Source organism: Pituophis catenifer, unplaced genomic scaffold (assembly GCF_029215685.1).
Source record: "Pituophis catenifer annectens isolate HBS135680 unplaced genomic scaffold, rPitCat1.0.hap2 SCAF_1, whole genome shotgun sequence".
Classification (NCBI taxonomy): domain Eukaryota; kingdom Metazoa; phylum Chordata; class Lepidosauria; order Squamata; family Colubridae; genus Pituophis; species Pituophis catenifer.
In genome coordinates this window covers 314723736-314744580 of record NW_027256881.1, presented here as the reverse complement: position 1 = coordinate 314744580, position 20845 = coordinate 314723736, and the positions used below count along the sequence as shown (strand labels likewise).

The 20845-nt window shown below is 39.1% G+C and overlaps 1 protein-coding gene across 5 annotated transcripts in view; it reads right to left on the bottom strand.

The window, feature by feature from the left end:
• MARK3 (microtubule affinity regulating kinase 3) overlaps nucleotides 1-5247 on the bottom strand; it is a 71692-nt gene extending 66445 nt beyond the window's left edge. For 3 of the 5 annotated variants that reach the window (XM_070942178.1, XM_070942169.1, XM_070942184.1), the window contains exon 1: nucleotides 4233-5239. In XM_070942178.1, coding sequence (XP_070798279.1) covers nucleotides 4233-4289 — 57 coding nt within the window. In that variant the 5' untranslated portion in view covers nucleotides 4290-5239. Of the gene's footprint in view, nucleotides 1-4232 lie in introns of all 5 variants that reach the window. The other 2 variants (XR_011600299.1, XM_070942160.1) reach the window with 2 other exon arrangements.
• Between the last annotated feature and the right edge of the window lie 15598 nt (nucleotides 5248-20845).

Here is a 20845-nt window from a genome sequence, read left to right as displayed (position 1 = left end):
AATAAATTATATGTGATTATTTATTGGTTGTGACTGCCAGTGATTGAAGCAGTTTATAAATTCACAAAGATGCATCAGCAAATACACTTGATTCACATTCTATAGCAGTGTTTCCCAAAGTATGGTATGCGTACCCCCAGGGGTACGGGAAGAGTTTGGTGGGGGTACGTGTTGCACCGGAGTTTGGTGGGGATCATGTGGGAATATCCACTGCACCGTGCTTAGCTGCGCCCACAGAACAAGGAAAGAAATAGGCGCGTATCGCAGTTTTTACACGGGAACTATGTAACTGATTTTTATTAAAGCATATGTTTTTTATGAGGGGTACTCAGCGTTACGAAAATTATAGATGGGGTACACATATGTCAAAAGTTTGGGAAACACTGTTCTATAGCAATGTCCTAACCTCTACTATATAATTTAAAACCATATCATTTAAAACAAGTCACTTAGCATAGGCAGTTTGATTTATGAATTAATACTATATATTTTACTATGAAGACTCTGGACTACTGAGAAAGACGGCACGGCAAAGGCACCACCACGTTGGAATATGCATTGTTTTCAAAAAGTAATACTGATAAATCACTTACATTTTATTATTTTTAATTTAAATACAGTACTATGGCACATTTTATGGTGCCATAGCAGAGTCTGATTTCATCTGTTTATTTTATACTACAAATGGGTCTTTTAATAATTGAGCCAGATGTGTAGTTACTTCACAGTGCCCATAAAAATACAATTCAAACACATGCCTTATAAGAACCATGTTTTCCACATTACCACAATTCAATTTTATCCAACCTGGGTTCTCCAGAGGTCTTAGACTACAACTCTGCTTATGTTCAACCAGCATAGCTATTGATTGCGCTAACTAGGCTTGATAGTAGTTGCGGTGCAAAACATCTGCAAATATCAGACTAGGGAAAGCAGGCCCAAGCCACTGCAAGAATATAGTCTAGAAGAAACTCAGTAACAAACTAAATCTGTGTCTTGAATGCCTGGCAACAGCCTGTAACTTTTTTGGCAACAATTTTAGAAGTAGCTTGCCAGTTCCTTCTTCCTAGGAGAGAATGACTGGCCCAAAGTCACCCAGCTGGCCTTATGCCTAAGATGGGAACAGCTTCTTAGTTTCTAGCCTGATGCTTTAACTACACCAAACTGACACTCAATCTAAAATAAATTAGGTTTATTTTAGGAACAGTGCAAAGACAATGGGGTGTATAGATGTACCGGTATGTTAAATATTCTTAAGAATATTGTGTAAAACAGAGTTATTTCCATGTACAATCAAATGAATCTTTGACTAATAGACCATTTATGTATAGAGGCTCCATCTTTCCCAAATGCTCGTTTATTATAATTATGCAAATAACATTTGAATAAACTATAACGGAGGTTCTCTATTTTTAAAAATGCCTTGTCTAGCCTACTTTGGATACAATAGTCATGTCCAATATTTTGTGGGGGTGTTTCCAGTGGTATCAAAAATGTATCAAACTGGAAGAGGGATTGGCCATTAAATTTAAGTTTCTTTATACACCCCCCCCGCCCATGTTTGACAGCTATGGCTGGCAAGGAAAATATCAAATGTGAAAGCCACCCCCAGGATGGATGTTGCAAGTGGAAAAAATATTGCTAGAATACAAATGAGCATTTATTCATGTTAAAATATGAATGAAAGCACTGAATATAGAATCTCACAATAAAAGCCAAATTCACTTGTAGTGTTAAGCAATGTTATTTGTTTTAGTCTTGGTGTGATGTGCAACCCTATTCATTATAATTTCATGCTATATCTGAATCATACTACAAAGACTTGTTCAACACAACATAAATAAAAATCCGAAACCAGAAACAGAAACTCAAGAGTTTCTTCTTGGCTTGTAAGCATAGTGAAATAATTCCAGAAAGTCAGGTCAAAAATTACAAGTTCAGAATAAGCTATCCTATTTTAGAATACCAAAACCTGAAATTGTTTATAGAAATAATTATTTCTATAATTATGTTTTAAGAAAAAGTAATCTGCTACACTAATATAAACAATTTCACTTTAAAAATTACTTACCAGTATTGTACTACAAGAAGCAAAAATAATGCTCATTCAGCATTTTTTTTAGAAATCAGTATGCAATTGTAATAAACATATTTTCTAGTAGCTGCTGCAGAATACTATTTTGGAAACTGCCACCCAGTCTCCATTGGATAGCTTCTGTATCATCAGAGATGACAAACTTTTAAATAACAAAGTACTGAATTCATAAGAATTTGATAAGGTGCTTTTCATTTTAAATCCATTTCATTTAAAACTTTTTCACTACAATTGCCACATTTGCAATGAGGAAGTATTTCAACATTAGGTGTTAAGGAAAAAAGCAAGCTTATATACAATTGAAATTACAGATATACATTCTGAAATTTAAAATGTGTTTAGAAGAATCGTGAATTCTATTCCTGTTTGATCAAAGACAGGCTAAAATTATATTAGCTACATTCATACAAGTCAGATTTGCCTACTGCTTCTTATACAGGCCACAATACAATTACAGATAATATGCTGAGAAACAAAGAAGCATAGAAAATTTGCTCCCCAATTTTCTAAACCCCTATGTTTTTTCTCAAGGTACATGCATACTTCAGACTGACAAATGTTCTTTTTTGAATAACAATGGTACATTAATAAGCTATTTAAGTATTCATATACTCTGGAACTTCATTAATTGTATTGGAGTAGAAAATAAGGGCAATCTTCATACATGACTTCTAAATTACATTAAGTGATTGATGTAAACAACACTGAAAGATCTAAGGAAAGTCCATATGAATAATCCTACTAAATAATTCTCAGAGTGTCCATCATTTACAGAAATATCTAATTCTGAACAATTTTATCTAAAATGAAACTGAAAGCTTGAACTGAAGTTCAAAATGTTCTATAGCTGAATTTTTGCATTTTAACTTTTGCTGAACACAATTCTGCAGGTTGTATCAAGAGCTAAAGTAAACAAAGGAGAAAAGTTTCATCAACAATGATAGTGAATACAAAACCTTGATAATACAATTGTTCTAAACATATTTTCTTCTTGTGTCTAAACCTGGGTCAATCACATTCAATTAATAACAGTGAATTGATTAATAAGTTGAATTGATTAAAAACCCATTATAAAACATTCAGCTATATTTAGCATTCCTACATTTAAAATTCTAATGGAACTTAACATTTTTCTTTCTTGAAACCTAATAAGCTTCTAGTTTACTATTAACTTGAAATCAAACAAAATACAGATAGAAGTACCGGTATTTATTTCTTATGACTTAAGATCTCTATCAATCAACATGTTTCTTCTACAGTCCGGACTTCTTTGATTATCTGTTAAAATGACAGACCAAGACAAATGCTTGGGTTCAACAGTCTGCTTTTCATTTTAAATTTCCACAAAACATCTTTTATCTAAGCTGCTTGACACTGTTAAAAATACCAGATTTTATCTAAAATAGAACAGAATAGTGTTTTTTTCAATATGCATGAAATTAAGAAATGTACAATTTAAGGATGGCTAATTCCTCTTCACTACCACCCAAGGAATCAACTGAATATTACCCAACTGAATATCAGTATCAAAGTTTAAATAGTTAAAGGAAATACAAATTAGTTGTTTATTTACTGTAGGTAATACTGTTCATTATCTGCCAGAACAAATGACCCATTCATTCTCACAATATATGTATTCATGATCCCTTTTTAGCAATTAATATATTTTATGTCCAAGAATGTATGTTCTCCATTATCTTCTGAAAGCATATTTTTAAGCATGAGAGGCTTATTTTGAAAAAGAAGTGAGAGAAAAAGCAGGACTCCAAAAACAATAGAAAAGGAAGATTATTACAACAGGCAGGCCTCATAAGACTTTTCTTGCAATTGACATTTTGCAACAAACAACCTGTAAAAAATAACCATTATCAGATTTTCAGCTTCCATGAAACAAAGGTTGCTGCGGTAGAAAATTCCCTATGTAATATTAAGCCACCTTTTAAATGAACATAAGACCATTTCTCTATATGCTATCTCTTTATGTTGATTTTTTTCCCCACTGAAGACAAAAGGTTTTTTTTCATTAATCTAAGGATCTGCATTATCACTTATACTCTTATTATTGACATTAATTATTAAAATAGTATTCAGTTACTATGAAACTACACATTAATGAAGAATCCTTAAGCACACTCACGTTTTCAGTGTCCCGTTCATTCACCGTGGGCAATGGAGTTCTAGTAGACATTTTCATTCACTTAGCTGAAGCACCGTTTGCAATGGCAAAATCCAACTATTTATTATATAAAAATAAAATAAAAAAGTCCTAACACCTCCCTCCCTCCGAACACATATACATATATATATTTACAAAAAAAATGTGATTTTACAGCATGATAGCAGTTATCAAGTGCCACCATCAAAGGAAAAGGTAGTACGGGGGGGAAGAGAAATTTGAGTGATTTTTTTTTTCTCCACCACCGCTACCCCCTCTTTCTCATCTATCTTCCAGTCTGATAATGGAGCATTATATCCCCCTGGGAATCTTCAGGTATCATCTTATAGACAGATTACGGTCTTTAGAAGGTGGGGACGACAGATTAGAGGAGATTCTCACAGAGCACCAAAAAACAAAAAAAAAAACGGGCCAAAAAAATTGTCCGGTGCCGTTAAGAAGAAAGAAAAAGCGAGGAGCCGGGAGAGATGGGAGCGGGCAAGGCGAGAGGTGCAGGGCGCTGCAGCAATACGGTTCAGCCCAACTAGCAGGCTGCTGAGGAAGGAAAAGTGGGAAAGCAGCCGCCGCTTTCCGCGCAACCACTGTGGGCTGCGAAAGAACCACCACCCAGAGCTGGTCAAAGGGAAGCGGGCCAAGCCCTCAGCCGTTTTCTAACTCTACACGGATCGCTTCACCGGGCCTCGGGCTCTCATGTCTTAATCGCGCTCCCTCCTCTTCCTTCTTCTCCGGGAGAATTCCAACTCCTTCGCTGCCTACTATCCCCTATCCCAAAGGGGAAGGCTCAAGACCCAAGGAGAAAGACCCTTCCCGTCACAGCCTGGAGGCTTTGCCGGGTTGGAAACACTGTAAGAAGAGAACCCTCTGCCGCCGCCAAACCAGCTCCCTCGGCTCTCTCTCTCTCTCTTTCTCTCTCTCTCTCAACCAGTAGCCACAGCAGCAGCGGCGGCGGCAACAACGCCGCCGCTCCCGGATGATCCAAGATGGCCGCCCGGCTTCCTCTGCTCCTACATGAACCGGAAGAGACCGCCCCTTGCACACAGGGACAGGCGACGGGGAGGAGGGAGGAGGGGGAGGAGGAGGCCGAGGGCGCAAGCGCAGGCGTGCGTGCTTGGTTCGCCTCTTGTTGCTAAGGTGTTTTGGCGGGGTGGCGGGGGGCGGCGTTGGAGGTGGAGCGCTTTTCGCGCGGAGGGAAAGGAGAAGCCTCTTTTTGACAGGCTCTGAGGTCTATCCAGGCACCCGCACAACTTGAGATTCTCTTTTTAAGGTTTCGAGCCTTTTTTTAATTAACCGAACTGGGTGCGAATGATTAGTGGGGGGGGGGAAATCGCACGTGGGGAAAAAAACCCCCAAAAACTAGCCATGATTAGCCTCCAACACGAGAAATTTAAAGGTACCGGAATTCTTAGTATCTGGAAAAAGGTGGTTTGTATAAGACAGACTTGGTCTTCGCTGCTCCAGAGGGCAGCCCGGTATCCATGAGTGGGGAAAAAGCAGCTTTTGTTCCCTAACAAACGTCTTCGGGAATAGTGGATTCATCTTCATTGGAATTATTTAAATCGAGGTTAGACGACCGTTTCTCCTGAGTTGCAGCTGTGGCTGCAATCGGCAATACCGTTCAGGGAGGAAGGGAATCCTTTTAGAAGAGGCTCCGTTTTCTTCCCGAAAGCGTATTTTCAAATGAAATGTCAGCTGCTTTTTCTTGAACAGAACATAACACAGTGTCGGACAAGAGTCTGTGTCTGGTGGCTCTATAAAAGCGAACAGAACATAATATCTATTGTAGCAGTATATTATGGTTGAAAATTGTTGAGGACTTCTGGAATCTATCAAAGGGGATGGCAGGTGTACAGATAAGAAATTTACTTCCTATGGTTAAAAGTATTTTTCATATTGTATAAAGTGCTTTGCCTTCTCTTGAGAAATTCACTCTCTACTTTATTAGTAGATCTTGAAATCATGACAATTTGGGGGGAGAAAAATTAAAAGTAGATCCACATTAGCCTTTAAAGTATACTCTGAACTTAATCCTAATATTTTTTATGTAAAGCGGTTTTTGATGACTCCTAGATTGTAAGGCATTTGCTACTCTGAAAGCTATTTCAGTTCGATCTTATTTGACAGTAGCTGATCTGATTTATTTAAGACACACCTGCAGAATATTTCAAACTGCCATTACATGAAGCTTTGCTTTAAAATGCTGGAGCTCCGGTTTCCCCTTTCCCTCTAAATTATACTTCATTGTGCTTCCCAGCTTCTGGGCTTAATTGGTCTTTTAAGAAAAAATATGTCATAACATGTTGGGCATGAATGACACCATTGTACCTATGAAAAGGAACCCTGAAGTCAAACCCACAAGAAAGCAATGGCAAATCACTTCTATATCTTTGCCAAGAATATTGTAAAAAAAATGGCTGTAACATTTGGTTTGCATTTGGACAGTAAATGATGAGACATCCTCCAATAGGAAAGTGGTCTTTTAAGTGCTGGGGGAGAGTGAAGAACTCCACACATTGATCTGGAGGGAATAAAATATATTAAACCACAAAGAAATCATGCAACTCAGCATATCACTATTGAAAAGGTAGGTTTTTTTCTTTACAAGAACGCATAATAGGAACATGGAATATGAGAAGCATAAACTAAGAAAATAATGAATTTGTCAAAGCAAAAGCAAAGCATGCTAAAATGGATATTTTATGAATAAATAATTTAGATAAACTGAAATAGGCCACTTTAATTTAAATAATTACATAATATCATACACTATTCATAACTGGTAGCTGCATTAGGTAACCCAAATCCAGAGATCAACTCCATAGGAAGAGTAGAACTACCTTCATTGAGACAAGTTATAACAGTAGAATCTAGCAAGTCTGCTTATGCTGTATTTCCCTCCCTTCTGATATTCCTTATGAATCAGAGACGTTCATAAATCTGTCTGTTTGATTTTTGAATATTATTTTGTTTCTGGGGTTTAAAAAACATTTCAACCACTTTGTCTAAGTAACGATTCTTGCATATTTACATCATGATCACTGTCCTTATTATCTACAAAGCATGAGTCCATCTGTGTAGCCTCCCAAATATACCAGACAGGAAACACCACAAGATGAACTAATTCTACTTTTTTGTAAGGCTGCATTAGCAGAATCTTACAAGTCTGAAAGTACAAATCTCCCACCTTTCATTTTACCACTGATTATTTAGGGTGGATCCTTTCTGACTTACTTTCTCTGTCATTCAGTTACAGGTTCCTCCCTCTTTTATCTGACCCTTCCCTAGGCAATATCTCTCCCCCACCCCACCCCATTTCACATCATGAAAGAGTAATGTGACAATGTTACTCAAAAAAGATTTTGTGAGATACTGTATGTGTTGGCAACAAACAGAAAGCTACTGCAATTTAAAAATATAGTACACCATTGTATATATACTGTCAAATAGAAGAGAACCAGTGGTGGGTTGCTATGGGTGAACTAGTAGTGGCGGTGGCGGGAGGCTCTGCCCGGACGCTTCTGTGCATGTGCAGAAGCATCACGCGAGCACGCAACCACCCACCAGTGAACCGGTAGCGGCGGGATTTGCAACCCACTACTGAAGAGAACCCATTGAAATGCCTATAGCTCTAAAGGAAGAGGGAATTAAAGTATTAACAGCTCTGTGTCATAGAAAATATGACTGGCTTTGAGATTGGAAAAGATTTGTATATATGCCTGTACAAAAGAAGGGGGATACAAGAGAATGTGCAAACAGTGAAAAGCTGTTGCAAGAATTGTTGATGATGGAGCAAGACGAAAATGCTCTTTTATTTAATATATACAATGGTTAGATTATAAAATGACAGGATTGTAAGAGAAGGTAGTTAGAATAAATTTAGCCTAGAAAAAATAAAGAATGACCTCTCAACAAGTAGAAACTCAAATATCTGGGCATGTGATAGATGCAGATGAAGGCCTAGAAAAACTAATATGCTTGTCAGGGTTGAGGGAAATAGATGGAGAAGAGAATGGATAAAGTAGATGAATGGGATCAAAGAGATACTAGAATGTCCTTGGAGGAGCTATGAATTAAGACCAGTGACAGATTAGGAAGGCAACCCTATGTCCATCCAGTCAGGAGGTAGTGACTCTTAGCTACTGTTCTATGTTTTAAGGTCAGCAAAATTTGAAGATCATAAATCCCCTCCATACTGCTTTTGAAAAATTGGGGAACAAAAGCAGAGGTGAGATAAAATATGGAACATTTTCTGTTTTCAATCCCATATTGTGAATTATCACTATAGCTTTATTAAATGGGCTTTATAAATGCAAGTGCCCAACGTCATTCTTCACACTGGCCTTCTCTGGCTATTTGTTTTATCTTTTGATTTCATGCGCAGCAATTTTTTTTAAAAAAAGGACCAAAGGATTCATTTGTATAAATACATAGGTGATTCTAGCATCTGAAATATCTGTTTAAACACTTTTCCACCTACATTGTATAATAGTGGCAATTAATAGTGCTGGCATTTGTATAGTGCCAGCAAGCACCCTATTTGAATTTTTGTATCATTTAATAGTTTGCTAGTTTAATATGTATAATTATTAGTAGAATAGAAATGCTGAGTTGACTACTCAATATCCCATCCATTTAGGTTGCAGCATTCAGTTTTCATACTCTGAGAATAGCTAGTGAAATAGAAATGTTACTGAAATTGTTCTTTCCTGTATATGTAATTTTACAAATGAGGAAAAAGGCAAATATAATTGCAGTTCTGTTCTTAATTATCTTATAAGGAAGTTCTCTTAATGTGTAATCATTTACTCATCTCAAACTTTGTTAAGTCATAACTGGTCTTCTGTAGAGTGGACCTCTGGCTCTTTTTCCCCCAAGGGAAAATTACCATATTGACCTTGCTAGGTATTTGTTTCTCCCTTCTTGCTCAATAGTGAGTTATCCATGACTGCAGAGGCAAAAAGAAATACAATATGACCCCAGCCAATAGCTGGTTCTGTGCAAACAAGAACAGATGTATCAAAGGCAAGTAAAGGGAAACACATTGTTGTCTGTTGCAACAAAAGAAAAAAAGGTCTATTATACATCATTAACTACTTTATCTTACGTATATTTTTATACATTGGATACAGTACTACATTTCATCAAATACTTGGAAATACATATTGTTGAGAGTAGAAGGTGGTGTACATGGTATATAGATTGTAAGAAATGAAGATTGAGAGAGGGTTTTTTTTTTGGCAAAGCTTAAATTTATACAAGATAAGAAACATGATCCCCACTAAGAGTCTGCCAGCTTTACTTTTGTTAATTTGACATTAAAACCTAGATGAATGTAATTGAAATTGCTGAACGCTTATATTTCCAGTATTCAAAAGTAATGTGAAATAACTGCTTTAGTATATTTATACACTATTAAAAATATTTATTTCACTTGTTCCCCTCTTTATTTCAGCGTGAAATTTCAATGTAAATCTAATATAAGTTGTCATGCAGTCTAATGTAAATTGAAATACATCTCTTTCAGTGGTGGGTTCTAACCGGCTTTACTACCGGTTCTCTTCGTACATGCACTTTATGCATAAATTCCTTTCATACCAAAATCATTATTTTAATTAAAGATGTTTAATAATGTTCTGTTAACTTCCCATAACGTATATACAGGAAGGATACTCAAGCTGTGTAAATTAAAGGCTTTTAAGAGCAATGGGTTAAATTTTTCTTAAGCATTTTTCTTTTGAAGATGATGAAGTCATGCCAATAATTTTTGTTTAGCGTGTTTTAAAAACAACAAACTTGTTTTATAGAAGTCTCCTGTTCATATCACAGCATGTCCTCTTTGGCGAGTCACTCTCTTTGGATTCTCTACCTTCTGAGTCAGGCATGTTATTGCACCAACACTGTATTTCCTGTGTGGTTAATATGGAATCAAAGATTCCATTCATAATAGGAAGAAAGATATGATTTCAGTCTATATAAGAGTTTAAATACAAATTAATTATTGATAAGCTTGAACATTAGTAGAAAGAAACTTACTATATTCTGCAGCAATGAAATATGCAATCTTTGTGCTAAAAGGAGGAGGAAGAGAAGAAGCAATAACAATAAGAGTAATAATTTGACAATAGTCAACTGAAACCAATAATGTGATTTTTCTACTGGATGGAATTGACAGTAAAACATGAGAATAATGTTTTTCCCTTCTGTATTATTCTAAACTACTTGATAAAAGAAAATATAAATATATACAACATTATATTAAGAAAATATAAATATATACAACATAACAAAGAAATGTGATTTCAAAATTAATTATAAAGTATGGATTCTAAAAATCATTGATGCTCTTGGGTATTGCTTTAAAGTGTTCTTTCTTTCTCCTTTGTGTATTTGTTTTAAATATGAGCAAACTTTCATTTGTATAGGTTTGCATTTAACACCTTTAAAAAGTCTTTACAGAGCTTATAAAAGCTTACAATTCAATTTTGGATTTAAACTCTCTAATGGTACCTATAATAGCAGGATTTTTATGTATCCAATTCAGTGTGTTTGGTGCGTCTACATTTCATCAACTATCATAAATTGGTTACAACACCATTCTTTATTTCATTATGTAGTTTCTTATAAATTTAAATTCCTTATATAGAATTAGGTATAGGCAATGAATTTGGAAAGCTTCAAGCTTTTTCAAATCATTTGACGTAATATCCAAGAACCTGCACCATACAAGCATCAGTAAATGTTAATGATTGATACCCTGTTTCCCCCAAAATAAGACATCCCCTGATAATAAACCCAATTGGGCTTTTGAGCACATGGCAATAAGGCCAAGCGCTTATTTCAGGGTTCAAAAAAATATAAGACAGGGTCTTATTTTCGGGGAAACACGGATAGATGCACATTTTGATAACAATGTTTAGACACCATTACAGGCTGAGGCACCTGGCTGATTCAGTTGCTGATATTGGCTGTAGCAGTTATATTCTCTTCTTGAACAATTGAGCCAAGATATTTCAATAATTCAACTTGCTAAAGATGAACTCTTTCAAAGTGGGTCTCATCAGTATTGATGGTCAAGCCATCTGTATAAGCAGAAGCTTCCATACTGAGTAGGATGTCATAAGCATCTCTTTCACTGTCTGCAAAAATCACATTGTCATTGGCAAACAATCTGTGATGAATTCATCTTGTCCAAATTTGACACCACACTAACTGGCATGGATTTTCTGTAGGACTCTATCAATCACGATGTTGAGCAGCAAAGGAAATACAATGCAGTTTTGTCTTAGACCAGTGAATCTTTAAACATTTTGCCATTAATGCAAAGAGAATTTCATGATCCCTCAAAAAGCTGCTGCAGGAAGCATAGTGTTTTAGCAAGCATATGTTCTGCAGTGAGTGCTTTCTGTACTGTTGATTAATGGGCATTATCAAAGGCTCCTACAATTCATTAACACAATTATGAGCTTTCCACTTCTGGTATGTTCCTTAAGCAATTGTTATAATACAAAATTTGGACACAGCATCCTCTTGATAGAAACTCTTGACTTGTTCTCTTCTGAAGGCATTTTTTTACTGCTTTCATAAATACCTTGCCCATGATTGACAACAGGATAATGCCATGATCATTCTTTAATTGATTGTCTCCTTTATTGAAATTGGCACTATTATTGCCTTAAGAAATTTAATATTTCCTAAGATTCCCAGATGGTTTGAAGAAGTGGAGCCAACAATTTAATATATCACCACCAGCCTTAAGTAGTGGTGCAGAGATTTAGTCAATTATTATGTATGCAGTTAAAAGAGAAACAGAGGGGAAACTACTTATTCCCAAAAGAAATGGAAAAATATAATGTAATGCAATATAGTCCAAACCATCCTATATATTAGATAAATCTGAAAATGAAACTTTTTAATCACATATCTCTCCTAAAGTTAGCATTGTTGGAATCTTAATAAGCAGCCAAACTTTCAAAGCAGAAACATCAGACTATTCTTCGTTTCATTTTGTGATGGGCCTTTTATAGGCACTCCATACCCTAGGTAGAGAAATACTTTTGCCTCTTAAATCTACCACCTTATCGTAATTATGAACTAATTTTCCTTAGTTCATAAACAATCACATCTCCATGTTTAAAAGAACAAAAAGGGCAAAACTATATACAAACAGTATCTCCTAGACAAGAGGGACAATGAAAGATGAGATGGTTATGTAGAATCTAGAGCAGCGCTGTCAAGCTTGTGGGCCCGCAGGCCGGATGCGTCATGCAGGGCCACGCTCCCACGCCCGGTTTAGTGAAGGGGGGAAAAGGCACGATGCGTCACGTGACAACGTGAGTTTGAGACCCCTGATCTAGAGCATCTACAGTATTTTTATGATTTGAATCCCAAGGAACAAATTCCTTTTAAATAAATACATCCATTCTTATTTTTTATTTTGAATGTTTAGGGATTAGTATATGTCCTGGACTTTTTAGTTTAGAAACTCCTTATTTTAATTATAATTGATTATACTACTGTATGAATAAAGCTACTTAACAAAGCCCCCCTCATTTGTGATCTTATCTTGGAGGGGGGTGCGGACCTGGCAGGTATTACAGAGATCTGGTTGGGCCAGGAGGGGGGGTTCCCCTTGTTGAAATGTGCCCACCAGGTTTCTGTGCATTTCATCAGCCAAGGGCTCAGGGGAGGGGTGGGGGAGTGGCGGCGATTATTAGGGAAAGTCTTTGTCTGAGGGAGACCACTGTTCCTCAGATAGCCGGATGTGAGTCCCTTTTTGTAAAGTGGGGCCGTGGGGTGCAGATGGGTTTGCTGACTATGTACCTGGCTCCCTGCCATGTGGCAGCGACCCTGCCAGAGCTGCTCAACATTATTGCCGGGGTAGCGGTTGATACCCCCAGACTCATTGCCATGGAGGATTTCAACCTACCATCCGCAGGTGAGACGTCAGAGGTGGCTCGGGAGTTCATGGCTTCCATGGCGGCCATGGACCTGACCCAGTTAGTTCAAGGCCCCACTCATAGGGGGACACACTCTGGACTTGATTTTCATCTCTGGTCAGTGGTTGAATGATCTCGGTAGAGGGGACCTAGACATTAAACCCTTGTCATGGACAGATCATTCGCTCCTTCACTTGGACTTTCCAGCCACTTCCCCCTGCCGCAGGGAGACGGAACCAACCAGATGGTTCCGTCCCAGGCGCCTGATGGATCCCGAAAGGTTCCTGACAGAGCTTGGGCCGTTTCCTGAGACCCTGGCACACAACTCGACCGAAGACCTGGTGGCCGCCTGGGAGAGTGCGGCCGCCGGAGCTTTGGACCGCGTTGTGCCTTTGCGGCCTCTGACCCGATGCTGATCTCAATTGGCTCCTTGGTTCTCCAAGGAGCTGAGAGAGATGAAGCGTTGGAAAAGATGCCTAGAGAGCATCTGGAGGACTAGTCAATCCGATTCTGACCGGACACTGGTGAGGTCTTATATCAAGACCTACCTAGTGGTGATAAAAGCGGCGAAATCTAACCATTTTTCCGCTCTTATCGCATCTGCAGAGAACCGCCCAGCTGCTCTGTTTAGGGTGACCACTCCCTTCTTTGGGGGGGAGTGCGGGAAGATCCCTTGCAGGGTCGAGCTGAGGATTTTGTGCAATTCCTGCATGATAAAGTCACTCAGATTCGGGAAGGCTTGGACTCTGACTGGATGAGTCCAGGGGAGGAGACAAGGGTAGGTCTTGAGAATATTATCTAGGAGGAGTTTGATCCTGTGGCTCCCGAGGATGTGGACAGGGTTCTGGGTAAGATTAGTGCCGCCAAGTGTTTATTGGACCCATGTCCCTTCTGGTTGGTACTGGCCTCCTGGGAGGTTACACGAGGCTGGCTCCAGGGAATTATAAGTGCTTCTTTGAGTGAGGGTGCCTTTCCCACTGCCTTGAAAGAGGCGGTGGTGAGGCCCCTCCTCAAGAAGCCTTCCCTGGACCCGTCTGAATTAGCTAACTACTGTCCGGTCTCCAACCTTCATTTTGTGGCGAAGGTTGTTGAGAGTGTGGTGGCATGACAGCTTCCCCAGCACCTGGATGAAGCTATCTATCTGGACCCATACCGGTCGGGCTTCAGGCAAGGGTACAACACAGAAATGGCATTGGTCGCGTTGGTGGATGATCTCTGGAGGGCTCAGGACGGGTTGCTCCTCTGTCCTGGTCCTATTAGACTCTCAGCAGCTTTTGATACCATCGACCATGGTATCATGCTGCAACGGTTGAGGGGGTTAGGAATAGGGGGCACCATCCTGCGGTGGTTCTCCTCCTTCCTCTCCGACCGTTCACAGTTTGTGTTGGCAGGGGGGCAGAGGTCGACCTTGAGGCGCCTCGCATGGGAAGTGCCTCAAGGGTCGGTCCTCTCGCCCCTTCTGTTCAACATTTATGTGAAGCCGCTGGGTGAGATCATCCGTTGTTTTGGGGTGAGAGTCCATCAGTACGCTGATGATACTCAGCTGTACATCTCCACCCCAGACCACCCCAACGATGCCCTTGATGTGATGTCTCGTTGCCTGGAGGCTGTGCGGGTCTGGATGGGGAGGAATAGGCTCAGACTCAACCCTTCCAAGACTGAATGGCTGTGGCTTCCGGCATCCCGATATAGTCAGCTGGTGCCATCGCTGACTATTGGGGGTGAATCTCTGCCCCCCACAGAGAGGGCTCGCAATCTGGGTGTCCTCCTGGATGCACAGCTGTCTTTAGAAGAGCATATGATGGCCATGGCCAGGGGAGGTTTTTATCAGGTTCGCCTGATTCACCAGTTGCAGCCCTTTCTGGACCGGGATGCCTTGTGCACGGTCACTCATGCCCTTGTCACCTCCTGGCTGGACTACTGTAATGCTCTCTACATGGGGCTCCCCTTGAAGAGCACTTGGAGGTTCCAACTGGTCCAGAATGTGGCCGTGCAGGTGGTTATGGGCGCAACCTGTTGTGCCCACGTGACACCCCTCCTGCGCGAGCTGCACTGGCTCCCAGTGGTCTTCCGGGTGCGATTCAAGGTGCTGGTCACCACCTTTAAAGTGCTCCATGGCATAGGACCCTGGTACCTTCGAGACTGACTTCTGCCACCAATAGCTTCCCACCGGCCAGTCCGCTCCCACAGAGAGGGTCTCCTCAGGGTGCCATCGGCCAAGTTATGTCGGCTGGTGACACCCAGGGGAAAGGCCTTCTCTGTGGGAGCCCCTGCTCTGTGGAATGAACTGCCCCCGGAAATGCGTAAGATCTCCGACCTCTGTGTATTTCGCTGTGCCCTCAAGACCCTGCTGTTCTGCCAGGCCAGGCTATCAATGTAATGATTTTAAATTGGGGGTTTTAAATTTTGGGGGTTTTAAATCTGAGCTGAAATTATTTAATAATTTTAATTATTTTTAATTGATGTCTGTCTTTGTGGTTTTAATAGGCTGTACACCGCCCTGAGTCCTTTGGGAGAAGGGTGGAATAGAAATAAAATAATTATTATTATTATTATTATTATTATTATTATTATTATTATTATTATTATTATTATTATTATTACTAGTACTACAAATTTGAAGAACCAGTATAGAAATACCTTCCCATACCTCTTATTTTGTACATTTATCTCTCCATCAGCCATAAAATCACAGAGTTGGAAAAGGCCATTTAGGCCCATGATAGGTAGCAACTTAGTTTCTGCTTCAATATATCCAGGGAGGTAGAGTACTGAGCAAACTTACTATCTTCCTGCAGTTCAGTTGACTACGAAGAGGATATATGAAGAAGTTATATGCTCAGACATAGAAAAAATTAAGCTATACAGACTAAGGTGGGAATGTTTGTCATGTTACCACAATTATACAAGACAACCTACCAGAATTATATTAAATTTTTATGAGTGCTAAAAAAAACATGCATATGAAACTAAATATTTATTGAATCATATAAGCAAAGATAATTGGAAACAAAAAGAAAAAATTAGGAATGTTATCTCACTGAAATATTTGCCACAATATAATAATAGTCACTTCTAGTACAGCATATTTAAGAATATGCAGGGTATCATATGGAACAATTCTGACTCAATCATCAACTTTTAAATGTTTAGTCTATTATTTTATGATAGTCAAATGTAAATGGAAAAAGAAATTAATTCATTTTTATATATTCTAGTTCTTCCTAAAATTATATACGATCAAACTCTTTTTAGCTGCAGTTAAATCTATGAAAACAGAGAAAACCATGCGCCAGTCCTATAGAATAATTTATCTATAGAATTCTATGTCCCAATGTTATTTGAGGTCCAAGAGGATGACTTTTTAAATACTCTAAAGTTTCTCTGACTTTCTACAATAATGCTTGTGTAACTGATGATGACTAGTAAGGTTCCTGCTGACAGTGCAAAGTAGATTTCAATGTAAAATGATGTCAAAATATTGACTGCAACCATCGCATGTAGATGATAATTGCTTTTATTACCAATCCAGTACAATGTGGTTTTACAAAATTTTGTCAAGCATCAGATAACCTTATACTGCTAATTCATATTCTTGACATACAATCTGAAAAATTGAAATCTGCACTGATTTGTCTTATCAGAAATACTGATTGAGGAAATAGTAAGAGTTGTTAAAAAGTCACCCAAATACAAAGTTCCAGGAATAGATGGGCTACCAACAGAAATAATTCAAGCAGCAGGTGAAAGCAGCATCAGATAGATACATAGAATCTTTAACGCAGCATGGACATAACTAACTGCACTTACTGGTTGGCAACAAGCAGTAATACCACTGTGGAAAAACAAAGGAAGCAATGAGTATTGAGTATTGCACACAGTATTGAGGCATCTTACTCAGTGGTGAAATCCAAATTTTTTTACTACCGGTTCTGTGGGTATGGCTTGGTGGGCATGGTGTGGCTTGGTGGGCGTGGCAGGGGAAGGATACTGCAAAATCCCTATTCCCTCCCCACTCCTGGGGGAAGGATATTGCAAAATCTCCATTCCCACCCCATTCTGGGGCCAGCCAGAGGTATTTGCTGGTTCTCTGAACTACTCAAAATGTCCGCTACCGGTTCTCCGAACTGCTCAAAATTTCTGCTACCAGTTCTCCAGAACCTGTCAGAACCTGCTGGATTTCATCCCTGATCTTACTCAAGTCATATAGGGAAAATGTACAACAAGATAATATAAATGAGAATAAGACCAATTATATTGTAGAACCACAACTAGCAGAAGAGCAGATGAGTTTTAGAAGAAATAGAAAATGCACAGGTGCAATTTTGTGCTTAAACATCTAATAGAAAAGAATATTCAGTCTTCAATATCGTCATCAATGATTTAGATGAGGGGATAGAAAGGGAACTCATAAAATTTGCAGATAACACAAGCTGGCAAGAATAGCCAACACTCCAGAAGACAGACTCAAGTTATAGAAGGAGCTTGACAGACTTGAACACTGGGCCCTATCTAACAAAATGAAATTCAATAGTGAGAAAAGTAACTCTCTACATTTAGGCAAGAAAAACCAAATGCACAGGTATAGAATAGATGGTACCTGGCTCAATAATATTAACTGCGAGAGGAATCTTGGAGTCCTAGTGGACAATCAAATATGAGCACAACAAATAGGCTGGATAAACACAGCCAAATCCCATGAGTCAAAGTAAAAAGGCAAACTAAAAGATAGACTGCCCAGATGAGAAGAGGCAACATGAAAGGGAGCAGCAGCTGAGAAAACTGGGGGGAAGAGAGACATTTATCTCCTTCCCTCAGACTGATGTGAGGTAAAAGTTCTTCAAATGGTTCCCCTCTGATAGAATAAAGATTTGGAAGAAGAGAAGAAGAATCAAGAAGCTCAGCCAGGATCAAACAAGGAAAAAAGATGAAGAGGAAACAAAAACTTTGACAGAACCGAAATAGAAAGCAGAGACTTAAAAAGATAAAACACAGATTGAATTCTGTAAGCTTTCCTTTTGTAAAATAAAAATCTCAATCCATCCACTGAAGGGAGATGCAAAACCCAATCAATTGCCAAGTTTCCAATGCTTTGTGTTTGTTGAATCTGAGTCAGTCTGGTAATTGGTGGTTCAAAAGAAGAACCTGTGATAATTTAAAGCAATTAAAAATCTAGGGAAACAAATCTCCAACATGAGAAATAGAAAGTTCCTGGCAGCTCCTGGCATAACCAAGATAATATATCAGAAAGGCTGACATATGACCACTGTAATTTCAGTTCTATCCTAGTCATCCCCCACCTTGCATGCATGTTAGGGCAGGCAATCTTTTAGCAGCCAGGGGGACCCTTTTATTTTGAGGGCCAAAAGCTGCAGTGGACATATTAGCGAAACAGTGAAGTCATATTGATGGGATGTGAGGAGATATTCTTAAGGGACTGTCGGGGTAGAGTTGGATGTGTGTGTTTTGGTTTTTTTAAAAATATTGAAAGGAATATGGCCCCTTTTTAAAGAGCCACATGCTCCCAGAGGTGGCCAGCTGGGGCCCCTTTGGTGGATGGGACTGAAACCAGAACCACAAATAGGGAGGGACTCTAAATTCTCTGTCATTTCCTTCATATAATTTCTGTTCTTCTCTTATGAGCGATGTGAAACTAGGACAAAAGCTGCACATGATTCCCATAGTGAGATTTATCTCTGTAATAGACAGAATATAACCAACCAATTTATGAAAGAGATAATTGGCTTTTTTTGCACAAATTTGAGCCAGACAGTGTATCATGGGAGAGCAATCTGCAACCCTCCAACTTCCTGTTTTAGAGGCCTTTGGAGTTCCCCAAGATCACATTGCTGAAATTACGTAGTAGATCAGCAACAGTTGTACGTATGAATAATGCACCCACACACATATACACATGCACATAAGGTTCAAAGGACATGTTCTCCAAGCTAAAATAAGATAGGTTCAAAAAATTCAGGCTGCATCCCCACCTCCCTGAATCAACACCACTCTAAGATCTTAGAGGACAAAAATGAATTGATGTCCAGTCTGACAGCCTGCTGCCTTGGATGGCATTGTGCTTTTGCTGTTTTTGCTGAAGAAATCTGTTGAAACTGAGGTTCGTGTCAGAACTGAGAACAAATCCATTGCTACCTGAATATATGAGCTAAAAAACCTGATTTAGAAATGAAACCTAGAGACCATCCAAACCAGTGGTGGAATTCAAATTTTTTTTCTACTGGTTCTGTCGGTGTGGTTTGGTGGGTGTGGTGTGATTTGGTGGGCGTGGCTTGGTGGGTGTGGCAGGGGAAGGATATTGCAAAATCTCCATTCCCACTCCAATCTGGGGCCAGCCAGAGGTGGTATTTGCCTGTTTGCCAAACTACTCAAAATTTCTGCTACCAGTTCTCCAGAACCTGTCAGAACCTGCTGAATAGAACCCCTGATCCAAACCAATTTGTGGATTGGACATGGATATATTCAGTGGTGGGATTCAGCCAGTTCGCACTACTTCGGGAGAACCGGTTGTTAACTTTCTGAGCAGTTTGGCAAACTGGTTGTTGGAAGATATCATTAGGGCAGAGAACCAGTTGTTAAATTACTTGAATCCCACCACTGGATATACTTGCCCACCAAACTCTGAGCCTATTCCGGTGTTGTAAACAGTTGTACAAAGATGCCAAACGATTTCCAAGGACTTGTAGAATAATGGACTGCAATGGAATTGCATCTTATTTAATTGAGTTTGAACAGACAGATTAAGATGCTGATGCTAGTCAGCTCCAATTTTGAAACGTTTAGCATTTGCTAGCGAATAGATTTGACAAAAACTTCAGTAGTATGCTAATAAGGCAGGAAATGATCAATTGTACTTCATACACAGTGGTTGCTGATTCATCATTAATTCATCAGTATTTTGCTTAAGATAGATTATTTTTAAACCTTCATGTTTGCAATCTTTCACTTCACATGTAGCTTTCAATGATGTTTATTTTTATTTTTAGTTTTAAGTTTGTGGTCTGAAGAAGATTCCACAGGAAATTCTGTATCAGTGGAATATATTAAAAAAACAGGGATTTTCCCTGATTAAGTTTCATATATTAACAGAGATATGATCTAGAAGCTTACTCTTTAAAAACAACACAGAGCCTATAAATACTTGCCCCAGCTGTACCAATATCCCACATCCCTCCTTTTCTTGAAGGCACCTGTTGACATGAATGCCCCAAGTTAAGATTAGCAGCACAGTATGGAATGGGAAGGCACTAAATCTGTAGGCACTTTTAGCTGCCAACAAGACAATATAAGTTTAGACAGACACCCAGCTGCTCCATTCCAGAAAATCACATTGGTGGTGAGAAGAAGAAAATCCAAGAATATAAGCTGTAGTACTGCAGGGGGGGGGGGGGGGGGGGCTAGTGGAAAGTTCAATACAGTATGATTTATTTTAATTGAATTCCCACTAAAATTGGTGGGAAAATGTGCTTCTATTTGGTGGTTTGCTAACACATTTCAGTAGTGTGTTGTGATGAAAGAGAAAGCTCTGGCGTTTGCAAAAAAATGCTCTAGGAACTGCAAGAAACACGAAGGCCATAAGTTGCCTTGCTCTGTTGTACTGGAGCTCTCATGGAAAAACGGTGG